We start from the raw sequence: 24917 nt of genomic DNA, 5'->3' as shown, positions 1-24917 counted from the left end.
TGGATGGGTTAAATGCAGAGCACGAATTCTGAGTATAGGTCACCATATCTGGCTTAATGGTATCTCTACTAACTGAGGGCAAATTTTTTAATTTCACAAGGACAATTACATCTGATTTTGGTTTGGTATATAGCATCATTATGTTTAATCTTTACCTGATGGTCTGAATTCTTGCTAAGGGTATATAATAATAAAAATTTTCCAGTAAATATAAGTCAAAAGAACAAATAGGAAGTAAAACTAAAGCCATTTTAATATAGTCTGATACCACAATAATCTATGTAAGATAAGCAAGTTGGTACAATAAACATCACATTTTGATCTACAATTTTACAAAACATTTATTTTTTTTAGTAAACAAAGATGTAAATACAGGATAAACACACAAAGTATTATTTTGTCAACAAAGATAATGTCTTCTACGATATTACTCCAAAGCCAGAATCTGAAAACACAAGTATTAAAAAAAAAAAATAATAATAATAAAGGCTACAACAGTAAAACTATTTACAAATCCAAGCTATCAGGCATTAAATGCTGTTCACTTTCTTCACAAAGTTTTCCACTAGATCCGTCAGCTCTTTCATGTCAGCCTCATCCTCATGAATGACTTCCTTCAGCTTATCAAATCTTTTTAGCTGCTCGCCGCAGTGTTTCTAAAAGACAAAGATATTTTTAGTTTACAGGTTGAGTCGACACAAAGCCCCTCATGCTCCTTTTCCAAGTATAAAGTTAATATTTTAATAAATGTGAGTTTAAATTTCTCAGTGAAGTAAGCTATTTTATTAATAAAGTGTCAGGTATCATTGACACCTCTCTGTGTTTAAAATCTTCCACCTCATGTAGCCCATATTAAGTCAAGAGATTTCTAGTAATTGCAGTCCAAACCATCACATACTTCAACTGCACACAGGTGGTTTACTGCGGAAGTGAAGACATCAGTCAGATTCTTGAACACCATGCGGTTCTCCTCATTAGTCTCCTGCACGACTACGTGATACCTGATAGAGAAGTTCAGATCCATGTAAAATAAGATGAACAGGTGATGTTTTGAGAAGAATAAAGTGGAAAACGGATGCTCACTGTTGTTGCGCAGCTTTGAGTTCCTCCTCGGCTTCCTCGCATCCCTGCATCACATTCTTTTCCAAACGCTTCTTGTGAGTTTCAGCAGAGTCCACCTCAGCCGACCACTTCTCCTCCTCTTGTGCCATTTCCTACACACACCATAACTAATTCAATCACATGTGCCGAGTGACAACTTCGAATGTGTCACTTCCGAAAATAAAGTGTTTATTCAATTAACATACAGACGGATATATTTTTAGCAGGTTTCAAATCAGAAATCCTGATGCTCTTGCATTGTACCTGCATGTCATGCTCCAGCTGTTGGTCGACTCTGCGAATCTGTTCCTTTAGATGCTTGAGGTCATTCTCCTTATCAAGGATGTTGGACTTCACCTAACAAACAAATGGAATGGTGATTATGCACCCTTACCATTTATAACATATAACAATGTAAACACTATAAAGTAAACAATTCATCAAGAGTGGATCATTAAAAATTGTTTGGTATAAACACATGGAATTTATTGCAATCTGCTCTGAAACTGTGGGACTGTAGAACGACTGTTTTTTATTATTGTTAATTTTGCAGTGAAATAAGAACTGGGTATGTCTTGACAGGCTTTGTAAGATTGTCACCACACTAGGATAGCCATAATTACATCAGTAATTTTTTATAATAAACAGAATGAAAAGATAATCTAATGCAAGGCATGAAGAGCACCTGAACAAGGGGTTTAATAAAAGTATCACACCTGTTCAACAGTCTCTTCCAAACTCAACTTCACATTCGTGAGTCTGCTGTATTCATCTTCCACATCGACCATCATGTTCTTCAGGGGATTCTACCAAAGTTAAGACAAGTTAGAGAAAGAATAAGAAAAATCCTTAATTGTTACAACAAATGAAGTATCTTTTATGGACGGCTGTAGTGGTTGTACCTGTATCTGTGTCTTGTACTGTGTGATGGTAGTGGCGCTGTAATCGGTCCTGATCTCAAAGTCATGACCACAGGCATTTTCCGCTGACTGTGGGATGAGCTTCAGCTTACGACCCAGTTTATTATACTCAGCAACCTTCAACTCCGCCTGCAACAAAATGAGCAAAATTTCTAATGTTTACATGTGTTAGCCTCAAGTTAACAGCATGATGGATCGACCTGAAGGACTTATGTATTGAGCACAGAAAACACAAGCTCTAAATCGATTCAATTTGATCACAGTTCTCTCCAGAATTGATTCTGCTTAGTTTTTAACAGATGTCTCTCTAGACTAGTTTTTAACCACAAACTTAAAACGGTCACAAGGAGAGCACTTGTGTGTTCGGCCGAGTAATGAAAGTGGTTAAGTGTACTTGCACTTCTGCTTTTTATGACACAAGATTAATGTAAACACATCCCATTGTGAACACACTTGTAATTCGCTTCAACCTTTATGAATAATTATTTTAGGTTCAAGTGGTGTGTGTGTGTGTGCATAAGGAACTGGAATCAAGCAGAGTACAGCAGTTTCTAAAGCACCCACGGCCATCTGCTGTCAAAAACTAAGCTCAGAATCGATTCAAGAGAGAATAACGATGCATTTGCGAAAATCCCAGAATCGATCCACGAATTGATTCACCATCGCACCTCTACTATTTGATACTGTAAGATATTCTACTTTGTTTTCTTGAGCCACTAATCTCTTCGCTTATAGTTTAAAACAAACTGAGGTTGGCCACTTTACATTCAAGTTTCATTGTCTCTTCCACTTTCACCCTTGTGCGGAAAATCCTATATCTAATTTGTTCTGTCAAAAAATGAATGTTTGTAAATCTCTCATTATGCTATATTAAAAACAAATCAGGGATGTGCCAAAGAAGCCACAGAAAGGAGTTGTGAATGGCAGTAAAGTGTCATGTCTTAAGCCACACGACAACATGACTGGTTTTCAATCGTAATGCACACATTCATAGTATATATATATATATAGTTTTTTTTAATGGTCATTAAGGCAGTACTTCCACAAATGTAGTACCTATTCAGGGAGTATGCGATTTCACATCAACTCTGGGTGGGACATTTGTAAAATCCTGACCTTCTCTTTGGTTTTGGACAGGTTGACCTCCTCGTTCCACACCAGCTGCTCCGCCTCCTCTAGACTCTGGTTTAGGCTCTGAATGGTCTGCTGCAGTTCATTCCTCTCTCTGTTAATACGCTCAATATCAGCTGGAGTGAACTTCTGATTCTCCAGGATGTGCTGCAGCCTTGTCCTCTCCTGCTTCAGACCATCCAACTGAATCTCTGCACAAAGAACAGAGACATTATGTTATTGAATTCCACCTTTGTGGAATTCAAACCATCGTATTTACGATGTCAAGGCATTTGTATCTGCATCTTGTAATCTCCCTCACCAGCAGCCTCGAGCTCCTCAGCTAGTCCAGCAGCTTTATTCTCCAGTCCAGTTTTATGAGCCTCCAGAGTACAACGATAGTTTTGCAGCTTCTGCAGATCAGCCTGTAATCTGAGCTTCTCTGTCCTCTTCCCTGCTAAACGATCCTGTCAACATATACACATAGCTCCAACATTAGTGTAAACTATTTTCTTTCATTTCATACATTTTTGGCATTTCATAAAGGTGTTTGAGAAAAGCCCAGCGTGTGCAATTCACTGTGTAAACCAACTTGACTACTATTCCATACTATTACTTAAAAAGCAGCATGAGAAATGACAAGGAAACATAGACTCACAGTTTGGCTTTCTCTTTCAAGTCTCTCCACATGCTCCATCAGCATTGCATGTTTCTCCTGCTGGGACTGTAACAGCGTCTCATCCACACTGTACAACTTCTCTGAGAGAATTCAGAAAATTTATCAGCCATGACTTTATTTTGTATTAGTTTCATAAACAGATTTATTTTTATTATTATTATAATAATAAAAATTAAAAAAAAAAACTTTTTTTACCTGCTTAATATTTTCGTTTTAGTGGCTTAATGTAAAGTATATGCCAAATAAATTTCACCACATATAGTGTTATAAGAAAATAATGTATCATACATCTGGGTGTAAAAGATTATCAGTCGATCAATAAAAAATTTTGTTTTTGTTTTAATGTGTATGGCAATGATTTGGTTGTATGCATTGGTTGTTGATTTTGAGATGTGGGTGATGCACTCTAAAGTGGAGCAAGCTTTAAGGGGCGGAGTTTAATGCATGCATACATCAAAGGAAGCAAGTTCCATTTTTGACATTAAATGGGTAAAAAAAAAAAAGGAGAAAAAAAAAAAAGCATATGCAGGATACATTGAGATTAATAACTTTTAAAACATGCATTTGACTTTACCTTTGTTCAATTTATACTAAAAACTTGGCAAATGACCAGCATTGAAGGAATAGTTCACCCAAAGATTCTGTCATCATTTACTCCAAATCCTTAGTTGCTGGAAGCCATTGATTTCCATTGATTTACTTTTTTGTTTTTTTACATACAATGGAAATCGGTGGCTACCAGCAACTGTTTGATTAACCAACATAGTTCAAAATGTCTTCTCTTCTTTTCTGTACAGGAAGAATCTCATGGAACAAAATGAGAGTGAGTAAATGATGACAATTAAAGATTTGGAGTGAACTTTCCCTTTAATTTAAGAGGGTAAAATAAAGTATGCCTCCAACAGATCCCCCCGACCAACCCATTTAAATAAACCAAATACACACTTTATCATCAAATACTTACTTAGTTTATTAAGATAGTCTTCATCCTCATCTTCAAATGTATCTGCTCCCTGCATAAACTTGTTGTAGGTGTCAGAGCAGTATTCCATAAAGAGCTACAGAGAAAACACAGCAGCACACTTACAAAAATTTGCCATGTGTGTGATGTCTACAATGCAGAGGAGTAAAATATACCAAATGACAGCTTAAACTGTCAAAGCTGACTCTTTTTGTCTCATAAGATACCTTGTTGTACTCAGCCCCTTCCTCTAGATCACACAGTTCATCTGAGAAGTCAGAGAACAGCAGGCCCTGCTCTCTCATACCACTGAAGAGCTGCGGGACAAAACCTACATGTCAGGTCAGGCAATGCTACAATGTTTCCTGTTGCATGTTATTGTGCATCAAATGGCAGTCTGGGATGATAAGGAAAGCTATACTGATTCTCGAATTTTATTGTAGAACATGAAAATGGTTTTATACAAGGTGAAAACAGTCAATTGGCAAAACTCAGTGCCACAATGTTAGTCTGTTGTAGGGGGTTGCTTGCAGAAATGCAAATATAACCTATTATAAATCAATCAATGGTGACTGTCTACACCGTATGAGTAGCTGACAGTAAATGGATCTCCGTTTGAATTCTGACATACTTCGTTAAAAGGTTTGGGCTCTCAATATTTTTTTTTTAAACAAATTAATACATTTATTCAGCAAAGACTCATTAAATTGATTAAAAGTGGCAGTAAAGACATTTATAATATTACAAAATATTTGTATTTCAAATAAATTCTGCTCATTTAAACTTTCTATTAATCAAACAATCCTGAGAAAAATGTATCACCATTTCCACAAAAACATTAAGCGGAACAATTGTTTTCAACATAGATAATAATAATAATAATAAATGTTTCCTGAACAGCAAATCAGCATATTAGAATGATTTCTGAAGGATCATAAAACACTGAAGACTGGAGTTATGATGCTTTACCATTACAGGAAATCCTAATATTTTAAAATATATTAAAATTAAAACAGTATGTAACAATATTACTTTTCGATCAAATAAATGAAGCATTGGTGAGACTTCTTTCAAATAAAAAAAAAAAAAAAAATTTCTACCCCAAACATTTGAAGTAGTGTACACACATTTATCAACATGTGCTTTGACACTTCCAGTGTACATAGTCTCAAATGGGTGCGACCCATGTAGACAGTGTGACAAGGTTTTGAACGAACCCTTAACCCCAAGTATGAGCAAAAGTGTAAGTGACACTGACTGGCCATTCTAGTTAAGAGGTTCCCCTTATATCATAACAGTTTTGTATCCAGATTATAGATCACATAATCCTGATAAAGGTTTGAAGAGTCACCTTGACTGTGTCAATGAGCCAGATAAGAGCACCAAGAGCCTGAGGCCACGTGTGAGGAGCACCAATGGAGTACATGGAACTTTTTGAGAGTGCAAACGGGTATCTGAAACAAAAACATAAAAACATCTCTCAATGATAAGGACAGAGTACAGGATGGTTAACACTGACCAATGTGTGTTTGACATCAGACTACATTTTAACGGATTCATACAGCTGTAGTAATGAAGTAATATTGTTGTTCTTTGTTTACCCCAGATCTTTGAGCATTCTTGGGATCTCCTCCTCAACCTTGGAAGTGGGCATCTGAAAGGACGGTTCCAGGAAAGTGTAGATAAATTCATATATCTTTAAAAACTCTTTTGTTGATGGAGACTGGAGAGCCTTCACTGTGATGCTGCCAGGAAATCCTCGCTCGACCAGGAACTAGAAATTATGGGAAAACATATTAATTGTAACCAGGGTTTTGGCCCAGTTAATTTCTGATTTTTCTAACTGCTCGAGATTACAGGATAGATGTTTTGACTGCCTCTTTAAATAACATTTTCTAACTAACTGATTAAATATATACACATATTATATATATATATATATATACACACATATTATATATATATATATATATATTATATATTATATATATATATATATATATATGTGTGTGTGTGTGTGTGTGTGTATGTATGTATGTATGTATGTATGTATGTATGTATGTACAACCCGAATTCCGGAAAAGTTGGGACGTTTTTTAAATTTTAATAAAATGAAAACTAAAGGAATTTCAAATCACATGAGCCAACATTTTATTCACAATAGAACATAGATAACGTAGCAAATGTTTAAACTGAGAAATTTTACACTTTTATCCACTTAATTAGCTCATTTAAAATTTAATGCCTGCTACAGGTCTCAAAAAAGTTGGCACGGGGGCAACAAATGGCTAAAAAAGCAAGCAGTTTTGAAAAGATTCAGCTGGGAGAACATCTAGTGATTAATTAAGTTAATTGATATCAGGTCTGTAACATGATTAGCTATAAAAGCTTTGTCTTAGAGAAGCAGAGTCTCTCAGAAGTAAAGATGGGCAGAGGCTCTACAATCTGTGAAAGACTGCGTAAAAAAATTGTGGAAAACTTTAAAAACAATGTTCCTCAACGTCAAATTGCAAAGGCTTTGCAAATCTCATCATCTACAGTGCATAACATCATCAAAAGAAATCTCTGTGCGTAAGGGACAAGGCCGGAGACCTTTATTGGATGCCCGTGGTCTTCGGGCTCTCAGACGACACTGCATCACTCATCGGCATGATTGTGTCAATGACATTACTAAATGGGCCCAGGAATACTTTCAGAAACCACTGTCGGTAAACACAATCCGCCGTGCCATCAGCAGATGCCAACTAAAGCTCTATCATGCAAAAAGGAAGCCATATGTGAACATGGTCCAGAAGCGCCGTCGTGTCCTGTGGGCCAAGGCTCATTTAAAATGGACTATTTCAAAGTGGAATAGTGTTTTATGGTCAGACGAGTCCAAATTTGACATTCTTGTTGGAAATCACGGACGCCGTGTCCTCCGGGCTAAAGAGGAGGGAGACCTTCCAGCATGTTATCAGCGTTCAGTTCAAAAGCCAGCATCTCTGATGGTATGGGGGTGCATAAGTGCATACGGTATGGGCAGCTTGCATGTTTTGGAAGGCTCTGTGAATGCTGAAAGGTATATAAAGGTTTTAGAGCAACATATGCTTCCCTCCAAACAACGTCTATTTCAGGGAAGGCCTTGTTTATTTCAGCAGGACAATGCAAAACCACATACTGCAGCTATAACAACAGCATGGCTTCGTCGTAGAAGAGTCCGGGTGCTAACCTGGCCTGCCTGCAGTCCAGATCTTTCACCTATAGAGAACATTTGGCGCATCATTAAACCAAAAATACGTCAAAGACGACCACGAACTCTTCAGCAGCTGGAAATATATATATAAGGCAAGAATGGGACCAAATTCCAACAGCAAAACTCCAGCAACTCATAGCCTCAATGCCCAGACGTCTTCAAACTGTTTTGAAAAGAAAAGGAGATGCTACACCATGGTAAACATGCCCCGTCCCAACTATTTTGAGACCTGTAGCAGAAATCAAAATTGAAATGAGCTCATTTTGTGCATAAAATTGTAAACTTTCTCAGTTTAAACATTTGCTATGTTATCTATGTTCTATTGTGAATAAAATATTGGCTTATGTGATTTGAAAGTCTTTTAGTTTTCATTTTATTAAAATTTAAAAAACGTCCCAACTTTTCCGGAATTCGGGTTGTATGTATGTATACACATATATATATATATAAAAATAGAGAGAGAGAGAGAGAGAGAGAGAGAGCTGACCATAACTAGAAACATCAATATTCACCTTCAAAAATCCAGTAATGGTGAAATTACTGAGAAACACCCATGAACCTTCTATTTTATATAAGTGTTTTTTATAAAACTTAAATAAATCTGGCCCACACAATTACATACCTCACAAAGTTGCTTGATACACTGTTGGACAAAAGCTTTGTCATGTAGGGGTCTGGGGTCCTTCATTTTCTCTGAGCCCCCGTAAGCCCCAAACATGCTGTTCCTCTGGCCACCTGCCCCGATGCCTCTGTGGAGAGGTAGAGAGATGTGAGGACACTGTTGTAATACAATTAATGTTTAATAAAACTCTGTATGACGTAATTAAGAATTACACTGCACAATGACAAATCAAAACCATGATCATGCATCATTTACTGCCAGACTTACTTTCCAAAAAAGCTTGTTCGCCTCTCAGATGTGGTAGAATGAGGTTTCGGTATGTTCAGTTTGCCAAAGACATTGTCCTTACTGTTATGAAATAAAGTTGATGCATCATATATATTGTAACATAACTCATGTAGCCTGCTGAAAGAAATTTAGGGAGTAACAAAACCACAATGTGTACTTAAAATTGCTCTCAAGTAATGCAATATAAAAGTAAATAAGGTTGTACTTCTGCGGGGTGGCATTGATCAGGCTCATCCTGCTGTCTGTCACACGCATGGGCATCTCAGAATATCTGCTGCTGGGTCGCCGACTCATTTTGACCTTTATAAACACTCTCTTCACATGTAGGACAGACAATTTAGATTATACCTTATTATGTTGATAACATTCGTGATTTAGCAGAGCTTTAACTATTGTCTATTACAGCATGAACGTGTATTAAAAAAAAACTAAAGTACACAGATTAACGCAATACTTTGAATTTTTCTAAATTCAAAACTGTAACGTTACTGTTATTGTGTTATGTGCCTAATATATGTTTTTGCAATATAATGTGTAGCTTGATTACACGTAAGGAAAATAAGCTTTAAACACACAAATAAACAGTAATAAACTTCTCAAAACTCTGGAAAAATAAACACGTTACGAAATAAATTGAATGGTGTTAACTGAATAGCAAATGAATTATGCTAGTAACGAAATGAGAAATGTGCACCGAGCCATACCTCAGATATAAACTTCAGCGGGAGGACGATTCTCGGTTTAAAAGAACTATACTACAAAAATGTATATCAGCAAACAAGACGTATCAGGTATACTTAGGTGTAAGGTATACTTCAGTATATATGAAATTCACTATACTATTATATCCTCCCGTCGATGCTTCGGTTGGATTTCAAAAATATCCGCGAACGCTGCTCAACGGATATCTCTGATTACGTCACAGCTTCCGTTATAGCGGCTGAGCGTCGTACTGACACCTGCTGGTGAGGCGGAGACTGCGCTGTGTATTAACTGACAGTTTTGTAAAAAACCTTTTTTTTTTGTACTATTGAATTATTAAATAACGCGATTAATTATAATAGCTATTAGATTATACAATAAATATACTTTTGGAACTTTGTGTCAATTTTGCACAAAAACCAGTGGTTTCACTTTATAACAGACATTCTTAACCATGCATATATAAATAAATTACTCTGTCCACAATACCCATTATTATTCAACATAACATAAATGCAAAGATTACAAAAATGTACTGATTATCCATTGACTGTAAAAGATCACTTAACCTCAAAAGTGGTCAGACAGAACAAGTCTTGATAAATTATTTAGATGACAGTTAAGGATTAATAAGAGTATAGGCAATCAATAAAGCTGTTTATATTACATTCAGTGGCACATAATCAAGAGAAAAATGAAAGGGCAACTTATTCTTTATACCACAAAACAGCTAACATTTTATAACAGCAATTTTTCAGCACTATGGTGCTAATTCAGGATTTTTCATTGTGTATCAATATGACAAAAAATATGAGGAAGAGGATATACAGAAATTAAACTTAGTTCCCATTGACAGGTTTCTGTTTTTGTAGATGTCTGTTGTAGACACAAGCTTCATCTCCTGCTGTCCAGAGCAGAAAAGACAAAAAAACCTCTTGGGACATAAGAATTTATATTTTACCCCATTCTTGTTCAGATTTGTATTTCAACATAATACCAAGCACAATATAAAAAAATAATTTCTGACATAACATATGCTTTGGTACATATCGGATTATTGTGATGTTCAAGTTATTGTTTATTAAACAATATACTATGGTCGTTTAACGGCTGCAAATGTAGTGGATATATTAACTGCTGCAAATGTAATAGATACACACCATTAACAGTTTTTCATGTTCCAATGCAACTGCTTTCCACTCCACACATGAAGTATAGCACTATTGACCTACTGGCTGTTTTCTGGCACACCTTCATTGACATTGCATTACAACCTAAACAACGAAAGATCTCAACATCTTCAAGTGGCACAGATGTATTTTTAATGAAAGAAGAAAAAAAAAAAATCAAACATGAGGTGACAAAATTCTTTTTAATGAAAACTTTCAATCATGTCACATGTACACTTACAACTACAGCACAATACACACTCTTGGGCTTAAGAATTGTGACAGATCAAGCCTGGTTATGCACCCCTCAACTTATTTTATTCTTTAAAAAAAAAAAATATATATATATATATATATATATAAAAGAACATTGACGGAAGTTAACAGTTCAAATGTAGAAAGTCTTTAAACATTTTCTTGAAGTAAAAACAAGTCTACATGGCTATATGTTTCAATGTCTCTTTCATCCGAGTTTAAGAGAACAAACACATTTGATTCAAGTGTTCACAGACTTTTCCCTAAGATAAAATCAGTTAAAATTACACTGAAAAATGTATAGAAAACAATGCAATATCACAAACATATAAAACTAAAACTTTTTTAAGAGATTACAGAGAATCGATAATTAAGACCACTCTGTAAGATCAGTGCTTTACTTCCTCCTGGTGCGCCTGACAGGAGCTGCCTCTGTAGGGACATCTACTTCCTCTAATTTTTTCACACTCCTTGCTTTTCGAGTGGTGGTTCCTGTGTGAATATATAAAATGTTACCATTACACTCTCAAAAGGTGAATAGTACAGTACAGCATGAACACAACAAATGCAAAACAGAAAACTTTATTATTATATGAGCAATTATGATGGACACTGGAGAACTAAATGACAGAGCATCTCTTAGATGGTCTAAACAGGGATTCAAATATTTAGGAGTTACCATTACACCTGGACGTCCACAGTTGTGGCAGGCAAATTAATCAACATTATTAAAAAGGACCTATTAAGGTTGGAAGTGTTGCCATTTCACAGGATTGAAAATTGAGATGTTAGATAAACTTAAACAGGCGACCCAGAATAAAATTAAAAACATTAAAAGGTGCTGTATGTAGGATTGACACTGAGTGGTTGAACTAGGGATTGTGGTCCAAATTCAAAATACTGGAGAGGTTTTTTTTTTTTTATTTTCACCCGGCCTCTCCTCCTCAGACTTGACATACACGCAGGTTGCCAGATTGACGACACAAACAGGAAGGAGCACACTTGATGATGAATTAATGAAATGTGTTTTCTACATTACCATTGGGTAAACCATTGGGTAAACCATTGGTGGGCGCGTTTCCCAAACCAAAACAAAGACAGACATTCCGGCCCAGAACGCACATTTTCAACAGAAAAAATTACTGACTGCAGCTTTGTTTTTCAGATAAGTATGTTAACTTAGCAACAATATGCACAATAAGGTATACTGAACACATACTAAACCCCAATGTAAAGTTCTTGAACCCTTCTGGATAAGAGGACAGCATTAATATTATGCGTACCTGAAACAGACTCTTGAGCCTTAGCAGGTGCTGGATCTGGTTCCTGTGCTGTACTTTTCTGTCTTCTTGTAGCTTTATTTCCAGTCTTCTTGGAAGTAGGATCAGCCTTTTCTGGTTCAGCTTCAGGCATTTTCTCTTTGCTTGAGACCTCTGCTGCAACTTCAACTACTCTCACTCTTCTCTTTGGCAAAGGCTCCTTATTCACGGACTCATCCGTCACTTCAATCCTTCTCCTTTTGAGGGGAGTTGATGTCTTACTATCAGTGGGCTCTGATTTGGGCGCAGAGGGAGCCACTGCCTTTCCTCTTCTCAATGGTTTGTCTTTTATCTGAGCTTCTTCTTGAGTCTCTTCAATGGGAATTTCTTCTTTCACTCCTCTCCCTCTGCGGCCTCTGGGTGGCAGATCAGTTGACTGATTTGATTCTGTGGAAGACATCTCAGCTGGTAATTTGCCTAACCTTTTGGATTTCTTCAGCTGCGGCTCTTTTACATTGGTAGTAATTTCAGACTTTTCGGTGTCTTTACAGACGACCAAATCTGTGTTGCAGATAACCATTTTTGATGGTTTTATTTCACTAGCTTCCTCAGCTGTAGCAGCTTCACTGATTGGGCTGTTAGGGATGTCCTTAGTTGAATCCTTCAGTTTTTTTCCACGGCTTCCTCTTTCCACTTTCTCCAGTCCGACACCTGGTGTTTTCTCAGCAGCAACAAATTCAGAACCTGCCTGTGTCATGGTATTTTCTTCTTCCTTTGATTTAGGTGCTTTTGCTGTTCTCCTGGTATGTTTAGCAGGCTTTACTGGCTCTTCTGATGAAGCTACATCCTCAGTAACCTCAGACTTTGCCTTCACAACTGCTTTACGTACACGGCTAGACACCACAGCAACTGGCGGTGCAGGGTCTGCAACAGCATGGCGACCTCTTTTGACAGCAACATCTGCAACCATTTCAGTTTCTTTTGCATTAACAGCCCTTTTTCGACCCGTTTTGACAACAGGGGTCTCTGCTTGTTCAACCGGGCTGACAATCTTCTCCTCAGCCTTAACTGAAACGGTCTCCTTTGACTGCTTTGTCTTCCTATTCCCTCTCACAGATTTTATCACTGTTTCAGTGTGTTCTTCGGTCACAGGTAAATGTGTGCTGGTATCTACAGCAGGTTGGTCAACAACCTCTTCAGCCATTTGTGGTTTCTGCTGTTTGGTTTTTCGTCCTCTGCCACACTTGACCACAGGTGCTTCAGGCTCCTCTTTATGGTCAACATTTGCCTCTGCCACAGTTTTGGAAACAACCATGACATCATCACCCAAGGGCTGGTCCTTGACTGTTTCTTTTTTACCTTTCCTTCCTTGCACTGACTTTGCTACAGGTATCACTGGCTTCTCAGCCACTACAACAGCATGAGTGCTTGGAATTTTGCTTTCTAAAGCAGGGGTTGGCTCGGTTTTCAAGTGTTCCTTCTTTGTTGGCCTTCCCCTCCTAGCTCTAGTTGCAGAGATAGTGTCAGTACCTAGTGAAGTCTGCAACTTGACATCCTCTGGTACAACAGCATTTTCCTCACAAACAATTTCAGTTGTTGTCTGTTCAAGTTCTTCTGAAGGTTGTCTTTTGGTTTTATCCATAATCTTTCTCCTCCCAGTTTTCACAAGAGGGGCTTGGACCTGCTCTTCATTTGCATCAGGACACTGTGGGTCAACAGCATTTGCATCATGAGTGGTTGCAACTGCAGCATCAGCACCATCTTGTTTAGGTTTTCTCCCTTTCCTGGTTTTGGTAATCACAGGCAGGGGATCTGGAACCTCGACCTCTGTATTCTTTGCCTCTTCTTCCACAGAGCTGTGCTTGGGAACTCTACCACGGGCTGATTTTCTAACCGGACTGGCAGCGATTTCTGGAACTTCAAGAAGTTTCTTGCCTCTCTTTCCTCTGGTTGGACTAGCGGGGACTTGACTACTCATAATTTCCTTTTCAATTAATGACAATACAGCAGGTGCTTTGGCCATTTTGTTGTTACCATTTTTGGATCTCTGTGCTGCTCTTCCTTGAGTGCCACGCTGAATTTTGCTGGCAGGTGGAGACTTGACTAGCTCCTCTTGCTCAGCAGTGGATGAAGTTGAGGTAGCTTCAACTGTTGTGTTGGTATTATCAGATAAGCATACAGTTTCTTCAGACTGCTCTTGGGTTTTCTTATCTGGCCCAGAAGAACACACATCAGAAGCATCAACTGAAACAATCTCCTCTTCAATCTGGTCAGGGTGTCTTTCCTGGGGAATTAAAGTCTCAATATATGGATGACTCTGATTAGATTCAACTGTTTTAGCGGTGCACTGTAGATCCATAGATTTTAAAACTTCAGTCTCCATGGTTTCAACCTGACAGACATTTTCTTGGTCGTATTCCTCATCCAAACCTACAAGTCAAGACAACTTCATGAGTTTAGTAGTAAGTAGTTAACTGTCATTAATGTCTTTCAGTCATTTCACCTAATTTCCCAAATTTTAGAACGGAGAACAACAAAATAGAAAATTTGCATTACCCAGTTTTAAGTCTCCTTCAGTTGTCATGAACGTAGAGCCACTTTCCATCCGTTCTTGGATCTAAAAATTTAATATATAAGACATAGTTACTTATGTGAACGAAATAAAAACAATTCTATACTACTTTTTAAAACAAAGAATGAACTGAACCATTATGAAATGGTTAGTGTAAAGCATCTATCTAGAGGTTTACATATCTACAATGCAAGCAAGCAGTGAGACAAAACTCCCATTGACAGCTAAACTGTCTCTGGTGTAAGCATGGCATGAGTGTTCAATGGATTAACTTTTCCATTTACCTCAGTCACACTACTTCCTGTTGTCAAGAAAGAGCTGTTCTTTGGTTCGAGTTCTTTAAGGCCAGTGGACTCCTCTGTCATTGCTTTGAGTCGAGGGGTCTTCATAAGTTCACTGATTTCAAACTGACTGCTGACAGGTTCTCCTTTTAACTTGGGAGTCTGCATTAACTGCTTCAAATCAGAGAAGTCTTCTTCGGGTTCAACTTTCTCTTTGGGAGTCTGCATCAGCCTTTCTATACCCATTTGATCTTCAATTGGCTCTCCTCTGTGTTTAGGGGTCTTCATCAGTTGCTGAACACCAGTTAGGTCCTCTTCAACTTGATTTCTCTTCTGTTTAGGTGTCTTCGCAAATCTTCTTAGCCGTAATTGATTCTCCAACATGTCTCCCTTTATTTCCGGTGTTTTCATCAGTTCTTTCACACCAGTAAGGTCTTCATGTTGCTCAACCTTTTCTTTGGGTGTTCTCATAAGCCTCTGAAGACCAGATGCGCAGAGTACAGGATTGCTCTTCTCTTTTGGAGTCTGCATCACTCTTTTCACTCCAACCATGTCTTCTACTGGTGCTCCCCTGTATTTGGGAGTCTTTAGGAGTTCCTTAATGCCTTCTAGACTTTCACCCTGGGAAGGTTTACATTCCTTGGGGGTCTTGAGCAGCTTTCCTCTTAAGTCCTCAATTGGTTCAGCCTTCTGTTTTGGTGTCTTCATGAGCTGCTTGACTCCAGTGAGACACAAGGATGGTGCAGCTTTCTGTTTTGGGGTTTTGACTACTGTTTCAGGTGCAGCCTCCTCTTCCTCTGTTTGGACATTAGGTGTCTCTACATCTGGAATGATGTCATGGCAATTTGTTTCAATAGAGTTTTCAGGGAGTTGAGAAAGAACTTCGTCTTCCAACAAACTACCATCCTGGTTGTCAAGTAGTAGTCGTGTTACTGCTTCATTGATGTAGATACCACTTTTGGCAGTGGAGACCACACTTAATGGCGACACCAACATTTCACCTGTGAAGGAAGTGAAAAACAAGAGCATGAAATCAGTTATATCAAAATACACAACAGATCATTTGACAAGTCTGAAACACTTACCTGATTCTTCTGGTGTTTTCATCACTGAAACCTCATCCAGAGAAATCTCTGGACATTCTTTATTCAAAGGAACTCTATTCTTAGACCTGGTGTTGGCTGGTGTTTTGAAAATCTCTTCAACACCTAACAATACACATACAACATATAGAATTTGAACTAACAATTTCATCAAACTTATTACATGAATTGTTTTCTTCAACACTGAACAAACCTGTCAAGTCCTCATCCATTTTCATGTCCTTCTTGAATAGTGCTATATTTGGCACTATTTTAGGTGCAGCACCAACATATTGGTTAGTCCTCATATGGGCTTTGCCAACAACAATGGTGACTGGAGATGCTGCATGCCCAGTGCTAACATCATCTTTCAGCCTCTGTGCAGGTGTCTGCATAGGTAACCAACAGTCAAATGCAGTTTGTAATAAAGCCACAAATTAATGAGCCATTCAACGAATAAAACCATTCACAGATATATTTGAACATTGAATGAATCAGAACAAAAACATTTATTTTGAGAGTGATGATCTTCTGTATTTTACCTTGGGTTTTGGCAGTAGAGCTCTCTTCACTATAGTGCTCTTTGTAGGTTTTTTCTTAGTTGTAACTTCTGTTTGAGGTTTGGTCTGACCAAATTTTACAATATCAGCCCAAGAGGTCAACACTTAAAACAAAGGAACAAAAAAGATATTTAAAACAATGATAGATTTAGTATTCTAAACAGGAACATAAATATATAACCAATTTAAATGTTTCACCTTTTAGATTAGCCCGAGATGCTCCACTGCGTCTTGAACGCATGACATCAAAAGCACTTTTAATTGCACTTTTGGGAGTTTTTCTTGCAGAAGACTTCATGCTCTTCCTCCTTAAGGGTATCTTTGGTGTTACACACTTCTGGGGCACGTCTTCTGCAATGGCTGACTGTGGTTCAGACATGCTCCCCTGGTCCTGGACAGGTGATGGAGTATTGATAAGAGAGACTGAAAACCTTCCCTGCACCCTAGGTGTCTCAGTTAAAGACATGTCACGAGCAGCCTCAATCTCTGAAGTTGATGCTCTCTTAGCAGATGCAGGTGTCCTAGGTGCAGCAGGAGTAGAGGATGGTGTTGGTGTTTTGGTTGAAGCAGATGGTGACTTTTGATGTTTTGGTGATGGATTTTTAGCCTTGGTAACCGGTGACCTTTTGGCAGGTGATGGAGTCTTAGCCTTGGTACCCGGTGACCTTTTGGGTGAAGCTTTATTTGGAGAACATTTTTGAGCCTCTGAAACGGTTTCTCTAAGTCGAAGAGCCTAAAAAAAGGGAAGAGGAAAAAAAATAAAACTTATTAATAACCTTCAGATTTTTGAAATTTAATAATCCTCAAAAAGCTGGATTTAAGCATTACCAAAAGACCAATGGTGGATGCTCGTCGTAAGAGAGATTGGGGTCTTTGTGAAGCACCCAAACTGTGTCGTGGGGTTGCCCCACGGCGAAGTGGGGAATTAGGGGGCAAGCCTTTGTCAAATAGCTCTGGACTCAGCTGACCACCAAAGGACACTCGCTTTTTCTTTGCTTTTGGAACAATTACCTCATTGCGAGATTCATTACCGTCAAATAGCTCATTTACTGAAGTGTCATCTGTAAGACAAAACAAAGTATGATGAACATGACTTAAATAGCAACACACATTTGCAACATTTTCCTAAATGTCAAATGGTGCATATGGCTAGGGCTGTCATGACAACAACTTTTTGTTGTGCGACATATTGCCCCAGAAATATTTGCGATAAGCGATATTGTAATTTTAAAGACAATTTTATGCCACTGAATATATAATCAAAGTAACAGCATAATAATGCAAGGCGGCCTACACACTTCCAAATGGCAAAAAACTTTTAATTTGTAAGAATATTTAGATAATGGAAATTATCAAAATATTAGATACCTTAAAAATAAAAAAAAAACTTTCTTCTTTTCTTTTTAAATTAAGTGTGCAAACTATTGCTGAAAAACACAATCACTACTTAGCATACAGATGTCCATATGCACAATGGCACAAATTACTTAAAACCATATCTCCAGATGAAACTTTTTTTTGTAGAAGCATTTATTTTTAATTATAAACTAGCACCTCATGACTACACCACGTTATTTTCGAGAAGCTGCAAAAGACACAGGCGCAAGTGGAATGTACAAAACATGCCAGGTGACTTGAATTTTTAAGTACCGTATTTTTCGGACTAGAAGTCGCACCTTAGTATAAGTCGCATCAGTCCAAAAATACATCATGACGAGGAAAAAAACATATATAAGTCACACTGGACTATAAGTCGCATTTATTTAGAACCAAGCACCAAGAGAAAACATTACCGTCTACAGCCGCGAGAGGGCGCTCTATGTCTTCAGTGTAGGCTACAGGAGCACTGAGCAGCATCTCTGGCAGCATAGAGCACCCTCTCGCAGCTGTAGACGGTAATGTTTTCTCTTGGTTTATTTCTCTCGGTTCATGTCAAATTAATTTTGATAAAGAAGTCATACCTGACTATAAGTCGCAGGACCAGCCAAACTATGAAAAAAAGTGTGACTTATAGTCCAGAAAATACGGTAAATATAATGGGCGATATATTGAGTCACCAAAAATTTAGGTCATGTACATATATTTTGTGCTTTAAGTCAATATATTAATTATTGTGACAGGCCTACATATGGCATGAAGACACTTCTAGTGTGTTACTAATTAGGGATGGCGAAAACTAAAAAATTTCTTGACCAACCACCGAGCCTCATTAGCCGGTTGAAACCGGTTAACCGATTAGTTTAAAATATGGTACGCTATTTGAAATAACAGCCATTTCGAGCCGTGCCTGCAATTTCGCAACTCTGTCGCATCTCTCTGCCACTCTGCCTGCCTCCCGCACACACACACTGCCACTCACGTCACTTTTTTAAAATCCCCTACAGCGCGAAACATGAGTCCCGCAAACGCGGCGCCGAAGAGCTTGTTGTATGTAATCGTAGGACAAATGGCTCCTTAGTTTCAAATGGTTTGGGTACAAGGTGATCGCTTTGAAAATAAAGGTGTTTGTCTAAGCTCTAGAAAGCCCTCACCGCTTACAAAGTCAAGGGGCAGCATGTCTTTTTCAACCATTCCGCATATCTTTTGGGTAATAGTCTCTGAGCGCTGTTTGTCACATTTCCTACCTGCTAGCATAGATGACACGGTAGGTTGGCTTTGGCTACCTTTCTCACCCGAAGAGGCTTGCGGGTGTCGCGTTTTCAGGTGATACATCATAGATGATGTGCTGCTACTATATTTAAGCACTGTATCACACAAGTTGCAACTTACATCTGTCTCATTCTTTTTGGTGAAATGGTCCCACACACTACTTTTCTTTGCACGCTTCATCCTGTCGTCTGCCCTGGCTCTAACCTCGAGTGTTTTAGCCTGTTGCCTTTACTTTTCGCAAACCTTGTGAGCGCGCGAACCCAAACGCTGTGACCTCGCGCCAAATGTTTTTATTGGTTTGTTAAGTACAAACAGGCGAGTTATGAAAAATTGAGTGTGAGGGATAATTTGTTCACTTAACACAAAAAGATGAGGAATGAGATGGCTAACTGTAGTAGCGTATAGTCCACTGTCTATAATAGCCTAATTTAGCCTCTTTTTTTTTTAACCGACTACGGACAACTTTGACCGGTTAACGTTGATACGGTCAACCACCGGTTAAACGGTCATCGGTTAACATCCCTATTACTAATAGTTCTATTCATAAGGGGAAAAAAAAGTTTCAAACAAGTTTCTCACCTTCCTTCTTAGATGCTGATGTGGTAGTTGTAATTTCAGGCAGAACATCTTGAATTTGAAACCTTTTGCCAGCATTTGCTCTTGGTGATGTTCTTGGTGACATCTTCACTTCAGTGTTGTTATCATTTGTGCCTGGAGTCTGAGGCTGGACTGAAGGCATTTGATGAACAAGGCTCTGATCCTGTGATCCACCACTTCTCCTTCCTTTTGGGGATTTAGGAGTCTTCTCTTCAGGCTGTGGCTGTAAAAGAATTTGCTGGACTACCTCACCAGCACTGAACTTCTGAGGTGTTTTCAAGGGTGTTCTATTCTTCTGGGAGACAGGCGTTACACAATTCTCTGTTATTGAGGGGGTGGTGGACCCTATAGATGGCACATTGTCAGTGGGGTTTTCTTCCACATTTGAATTAAATGAACTCTGAGGTATAGCTGGTCCAGTTGTATCCTCAGAATTGGATTTTGAGGATCTTCGCTTCTTTGTAGATGGGGTTGTGACCTGTTTCTGACTACTTTTAACATCTGCAGCCGAAACTTTCTCGTGACCATTCTGAGGTCTTGCAAGAGGTGTTTTTGGTTGCTCAGACTTCCGTGGTGATTTTGGAGCAAGGTCCTGTTTGACCATTTGGTAAAGCTCACAAAACGGTGACATGCTGTCCTTTTTAAGTTTGCCATCTTCTGGTTCAGTCTCAACAGTTTGTTCCAAAGATGGTGGCAAATTTGACCCATCTTTTAAACAAGTATCTGTAAATACAGTAGACATGACAATCATTGTTATGAAATCAAATTTTAGCAACAGATAGTACAACTAAGGATGGGCATTTTAACTGAAAATAGTATTTGATGATCGCTGGGAATTATACGATTATTATTTGAGAAAAAAAAAAAAAAAAAATTAAAAAAAAAATTAAAAAAAAAAAAATTAAAAAAAATCGCACCCCTCCCCTGCACGCACACACACACACACATGTATAGGCTACACACCATTAACAGAAAGAGAGACCATTCACGCTTTAATCTGTATGATAAATGGTTTCATTAGAGAATAGGCTCTCTTAACTCAAGCCATATAATGACAGTAAAGTGCTGAAATAAGTAGCAAAAAATCAAGTGCTCATGCTAGGGCATTTCCATTTAAAAACTGAGCATAAACATTCATAGCAATCAAAATAAAAATAAATAAAAACAGTTTAATATCAACTCAAGCCATAATTTTAGGCTAGGTCTAAACACATTTAAATGTATTGTGAACAGCCTGAATGACGGCACTTATGTGAACATAAACTTTAACGTCTGGCTTTAGAATTTTTTTTTTTTTTAATGAGCATGTCCATCTGTTCGGGATTAAGACGGAAGTGCAATTTGTTGATAATTAGTAATAATATGTTACATGATTTTTATATGTTAATGTTATGTTATATGTTACATAACATGTTACATGAACACCTCACCACTGCATAAGCACGAAATCATAGTGATTTGTTTAGACAATCGCACAACCTATTAGTTATTCTATAATTAAATAAATTAATAGAATATTCCAAAATCGTGACCCATCACTAAGTACAACACCAATTAACAATTTTTTTATTATTATAACACTACTACTAATAGTAACATTATAGAGAATAAAAATCTCTCAACTACTAACCAAACGAATGCTCTGACTTTCTCTTTTCCACAGGAACAGGTGTGCCTTTTTCCTGCTGCTCTTTCAACACCTACAGGAAAAAATTATTAATTTATGAAAGAAACAAACAAACAAAAAAAAAAAACTACCATCAACTGTCTCGCAAGACTCGCATCAAATACAGACCTGAACTGCTTTGCCTTTTCCAGGTGTGGACAGCCTCTTCTTCGGTGTCTTAGGAGGTGGGTACTCAAACCTGACATTTTGACAAATTTAACAGCAATTTTTTTTTAACAAACAAGGATTCCCCCTGAAAGATTTAATTTTTTCATTCAGAATTTGAATATTAGTAATAAACATCTGACTCACCTGAAAGAACGATCAATGATTGTGATGAGATCACCATGCTTTAAACATTCCGACTGATTAAGAACTTGTCCATTAATACGAGTGGGGTTCACAGAGCTCAAATTGGTCAAAATTAGCTTACACAAGAGAGACAAGTCAGAAAAAATGAATAGCATGACATGTGTTCATTTGCACAAAAAAAGTATAGAATTTTTTTTTTACATAGTTTAGCAATAATATAATTACCTCCTTGTTCTCATTTAGCTCAATTTTACAATGCTCTTTAGACACCTGCGGCAGCTGAATCCGAATATCACAGTCCAGCTTCCTAAAGTGGTAAGGAGAGTTCACATTAAAACAACTTCTATACCCATTAGATTTTTGGTTGAATGTGAAATATTAAATTATAATGCATGTGGTGTAAGATGCACTGCCTCCTTGTCATTTCTGACTTATAACAAAAAAACTGTGACAAGGTGTACAGTAAACAAGCTAGGAAGAAAAACTACGTTTTTTATAAGCTGTTGACCGCCCAAAAATGAGGGTTTAGGACAACATATTTCACTGTTCAGTTGGATCATTTCTCAAACAAAAGGAAAATTAAGAAAAGGGCACTGACATAATCAACATAACCAATAAAATGTAGTTGCTTTTTTTAAACCAGGCTGTAAACGTTTTTTTCTGCTTTAAAGTTGGGGATTTTACCATGGGGAGTCTATGGAATTGACTCCCTTTTGCTGCCAGTCGATGAATTACAGTTTAAGTAACTTCCGTGTGGCCTTAACGAGAGAGAGCGGGAGGTTTCCAATTGGGCTGTCATTTAGAATAACGCATTCTGATTGGCTGGAGTGAAATTTGACATCAATGAAAAGCCCGCCTGGAATCAAACGAGTAGAACAGCATGTCCCAAACATTTACAACTATTGGTCAACTGCCATTTAGCAGATACTTTAACCAAATGTTTAGTTTTTTAAGCAAAATCCACTCGCAGTGTGTTACCTACAGTGATAGTGTGTATGTGTAGTAGCAGTAGGTATATACATTTTGGTTTTCATGCGCCTCGCCGTATACTTGGCAGCGTTAAAAACATTCATATAACCATGTATCGAAAATGAAATTATTCTAAAATGAGTTACTTACCTTCCGAACAGACAGGACGCTGTGAGGGGAAATTCAGTGCCATCTCCTCCATTTCTCTTGATCACCACTATCTTCCCAAGCAAAGGCATTTCAAAACAACTTACCTTGTTTAGCAAACACAAAAGACAAAAAAGAACAACTCCGTGATTAGTGTGATTGTTTCATCGACGTAAATTAAACATTTTACTGTAAGGTTTCTTGGAAAGCTAAATTTAATACCATCACGGATTTTAAATAAATCATACTATACAAAGAAAATGTCTGAATATTCTGTATTAATGCATATTTTCTTCATATAATTTACGTACATATTAACGTACATTGGAAACACGAAATCAGCACATGGCCAAAGCCCTTTAAAACACTCTATAACATGCAAAAATCACAGGTATAAATCCACATTTAACGTTACTACTTTTAGTGACCGACCGGAATTGCCCCTAATATTTGATAAGAAAGTTACCAATTCGTTTTGTGTGTTAACTGTAACTATCGATAGCGTAACGTTGGTAACGATACGTCAATACATTTTGAGCAGTTCCAAGGATATTAAAATGATCCTGTCTTTACCTGAGGTTACGTCAATCAAAATGATCAAATATATTCCATCGATGTCGAATCCTGGTATAATAATTAAAACCTGCTTAATCCAACATTAAGATTATTGTCCCAGTCGCTCCTGCCGTTAACAGCTCAAACTACTACTATTACCAAACATCAGCACACGGTGTCCATCAGCCAAGGTGTCCATTTCCGTCTTGACTGACGGCATATATCCCTCCGCAAAAATAAATAAATAAAATAAAATAACTACCGATTTTTACTCAAATATAATATAATATTTCATAATAGACGGAGCTAGCTAATTGGAGGCTTATTAAAATGTTAATTTAGCACGTTATCAGTTATAAAAAATTATGGACTACTTTATTTGTCAATCCGCGGAGGAATATAAGACGGATAACTATAAATGTTTGAAAACCATTCAAAATTCCCCGCGGAGGCTTTTGATTGGCCAGTAGTGATACTTGCTACTTGTCATAGCCAATAGGATAAGGGGTTGACGTAACGCGACAGTTAAAGTGGCCAATTAAATCACGCTAAACGCGCAATCAACTATTAAACTAGTCACTATTTGTTTCTATGTTATTTCTATTTGTTCCAGAACACCTGAGAAGAGATGGTGCTGACCCTCAGAGGACCTCAGATGATGCTAACCCTGAATCAACAACAGAACCAACTAATATTACTACAAGTGTGACTGCATCATATAATAATTATTAATAATGTTCATCATCTGGCTGACTACGTCTTGTATTAATTTTTCTACAAATCCTGTCATACGTGCATAAACTGACAGTCACCACTTATAAGCTATTACTAAATATTGTAGAAACATAATTTTCTGTAAAGTTTCTTTGTAACGATTTGTATTGTAAAAAGCGCTATACAAATAAACTTGAATTGAATTGAGCTATCCGCCCCAGCTTGATAAGAAGGCGGAAGCAAAGCAAGCATGGTTATGAGTAACTAGTTTATGCACACAACCTCTAATGTACTACTCCTTATAAATTATGATTTAAGTGAAGTGAAAAATAAAAATAATGGTCACTTAAAGTGTCCCATTGAAAATGCCATATTGTAGTGTATATTATAATACAATACTTAAGTTATTTTACTGTAATTTCTTTAATTATTGTATAATTTACATAATGTTGTGTAAAACGGAGTAAAAGATATACGGATTTAGATATTTAATGAAATCACCTGTTCAGTGTGGA

The 24917-nt window shown here is 37.5% G+C and overlaps 2 protein-coding genes across 2 annotated transcripts; both read right to left on the bottom strand.

The window, feature by feature from the left end:
• Nucleotides 1-230: 230 nt before the first annotated feature.
• Nucleotides 231-9815, bottom strand: LOC132121292 (kinetochore protein NDC80 homolog). The gene is made up of 17 exons (XM_059530562.1): nucleotides 9618-9815; nucleotides 9119-9228; nucleotides 8893-8973; nucleotides 8626-8752; nucleotides 6373-6545; nucleotides 6123-6225; nucleotides 4999-5088; nucleotides 4775-4868; nucleotides 3790-3890; nucleotides 3454-3598; nucleotides 3138-3343; nucleotides 2004-2150; nucleotides 1818-1907; nucleotides 1366-1458; nucleotides 1084-1214; nucleotides 899-1001; nucleotides 231-656 (listed from the first exon to the last, which is right to left on the bottom strand). The coding sequence occupies exons 2-17, from the start codon at nucleotides 9205-9207 to the stop codon at nucleotides 531-533; spliced, it is 1899 nt and encodes a 632-aa protein (XP_059386545.1). The 5' UTR covers nucleotides 9208-9228; nucleotides 9618-9815; the 3' UTR covers nucleotides 231-530.
• Nucleotides 9816-10968: 1153 nt separating this feature from the next.
• On the bottom strand, nucleotides 10969-23896 carry LOC132121291 (proliferation marker protein Ki-67-like). The gene is made up of 15 exons (XM_059530560.1): nucleotides 23707-23896; nucleotides 23137-23240; nucleotides 22243-22324; nucleotides 22018-22133; nucleotides 21835-21904; nucleotides 21670-21739; nucleotides 20022-20762; nucleotides 17622-17854; nucleotides 16992-17526; nucleotides 16776-16897; nucleotides 16448-16622; nucleotides 16237-16359; nucleotides 15101-16152; nucleotides 12323-14717; nucleotides 10969-11531 (listed from the first exon to the last, which is right to left on the bottom strand). Exons 2-15 carry the CDS (start codon nucleotides 23223-23225, stop codon nucleotides 11437-11439), a joined length of 5898 nt encoding a protein of 1965 aa, XP_059386543.1. The 5' UTR covers nucleotides 23226-23240; nucleotides 23707-23896; the 3' UTR covers nucleotides 10969-11436.
• Between the last annotated feature and the right edge of the window lie 1021 nt (nucleotides 23897-24917).

The sequence above is a fragment of the Carassius carassius genome, chromosome 39 (genome assembly GCF_963082965.1).
Source record: "Carassius carassius chromosome 39, fCarCar2.1, whole genome shotgun sequence".
Lineage (NCBI taxonomy): Eukaryota > Metazoa > Chordata > Actinopteri > Cypriniformes > Cyprinidae > Carassius > Carassius carassius.
The sequence above is the reverse complement of the archived record's forward strand: the minus strand, read 5'-3'. Positions and strand labels throughout refer to the sequence as shown.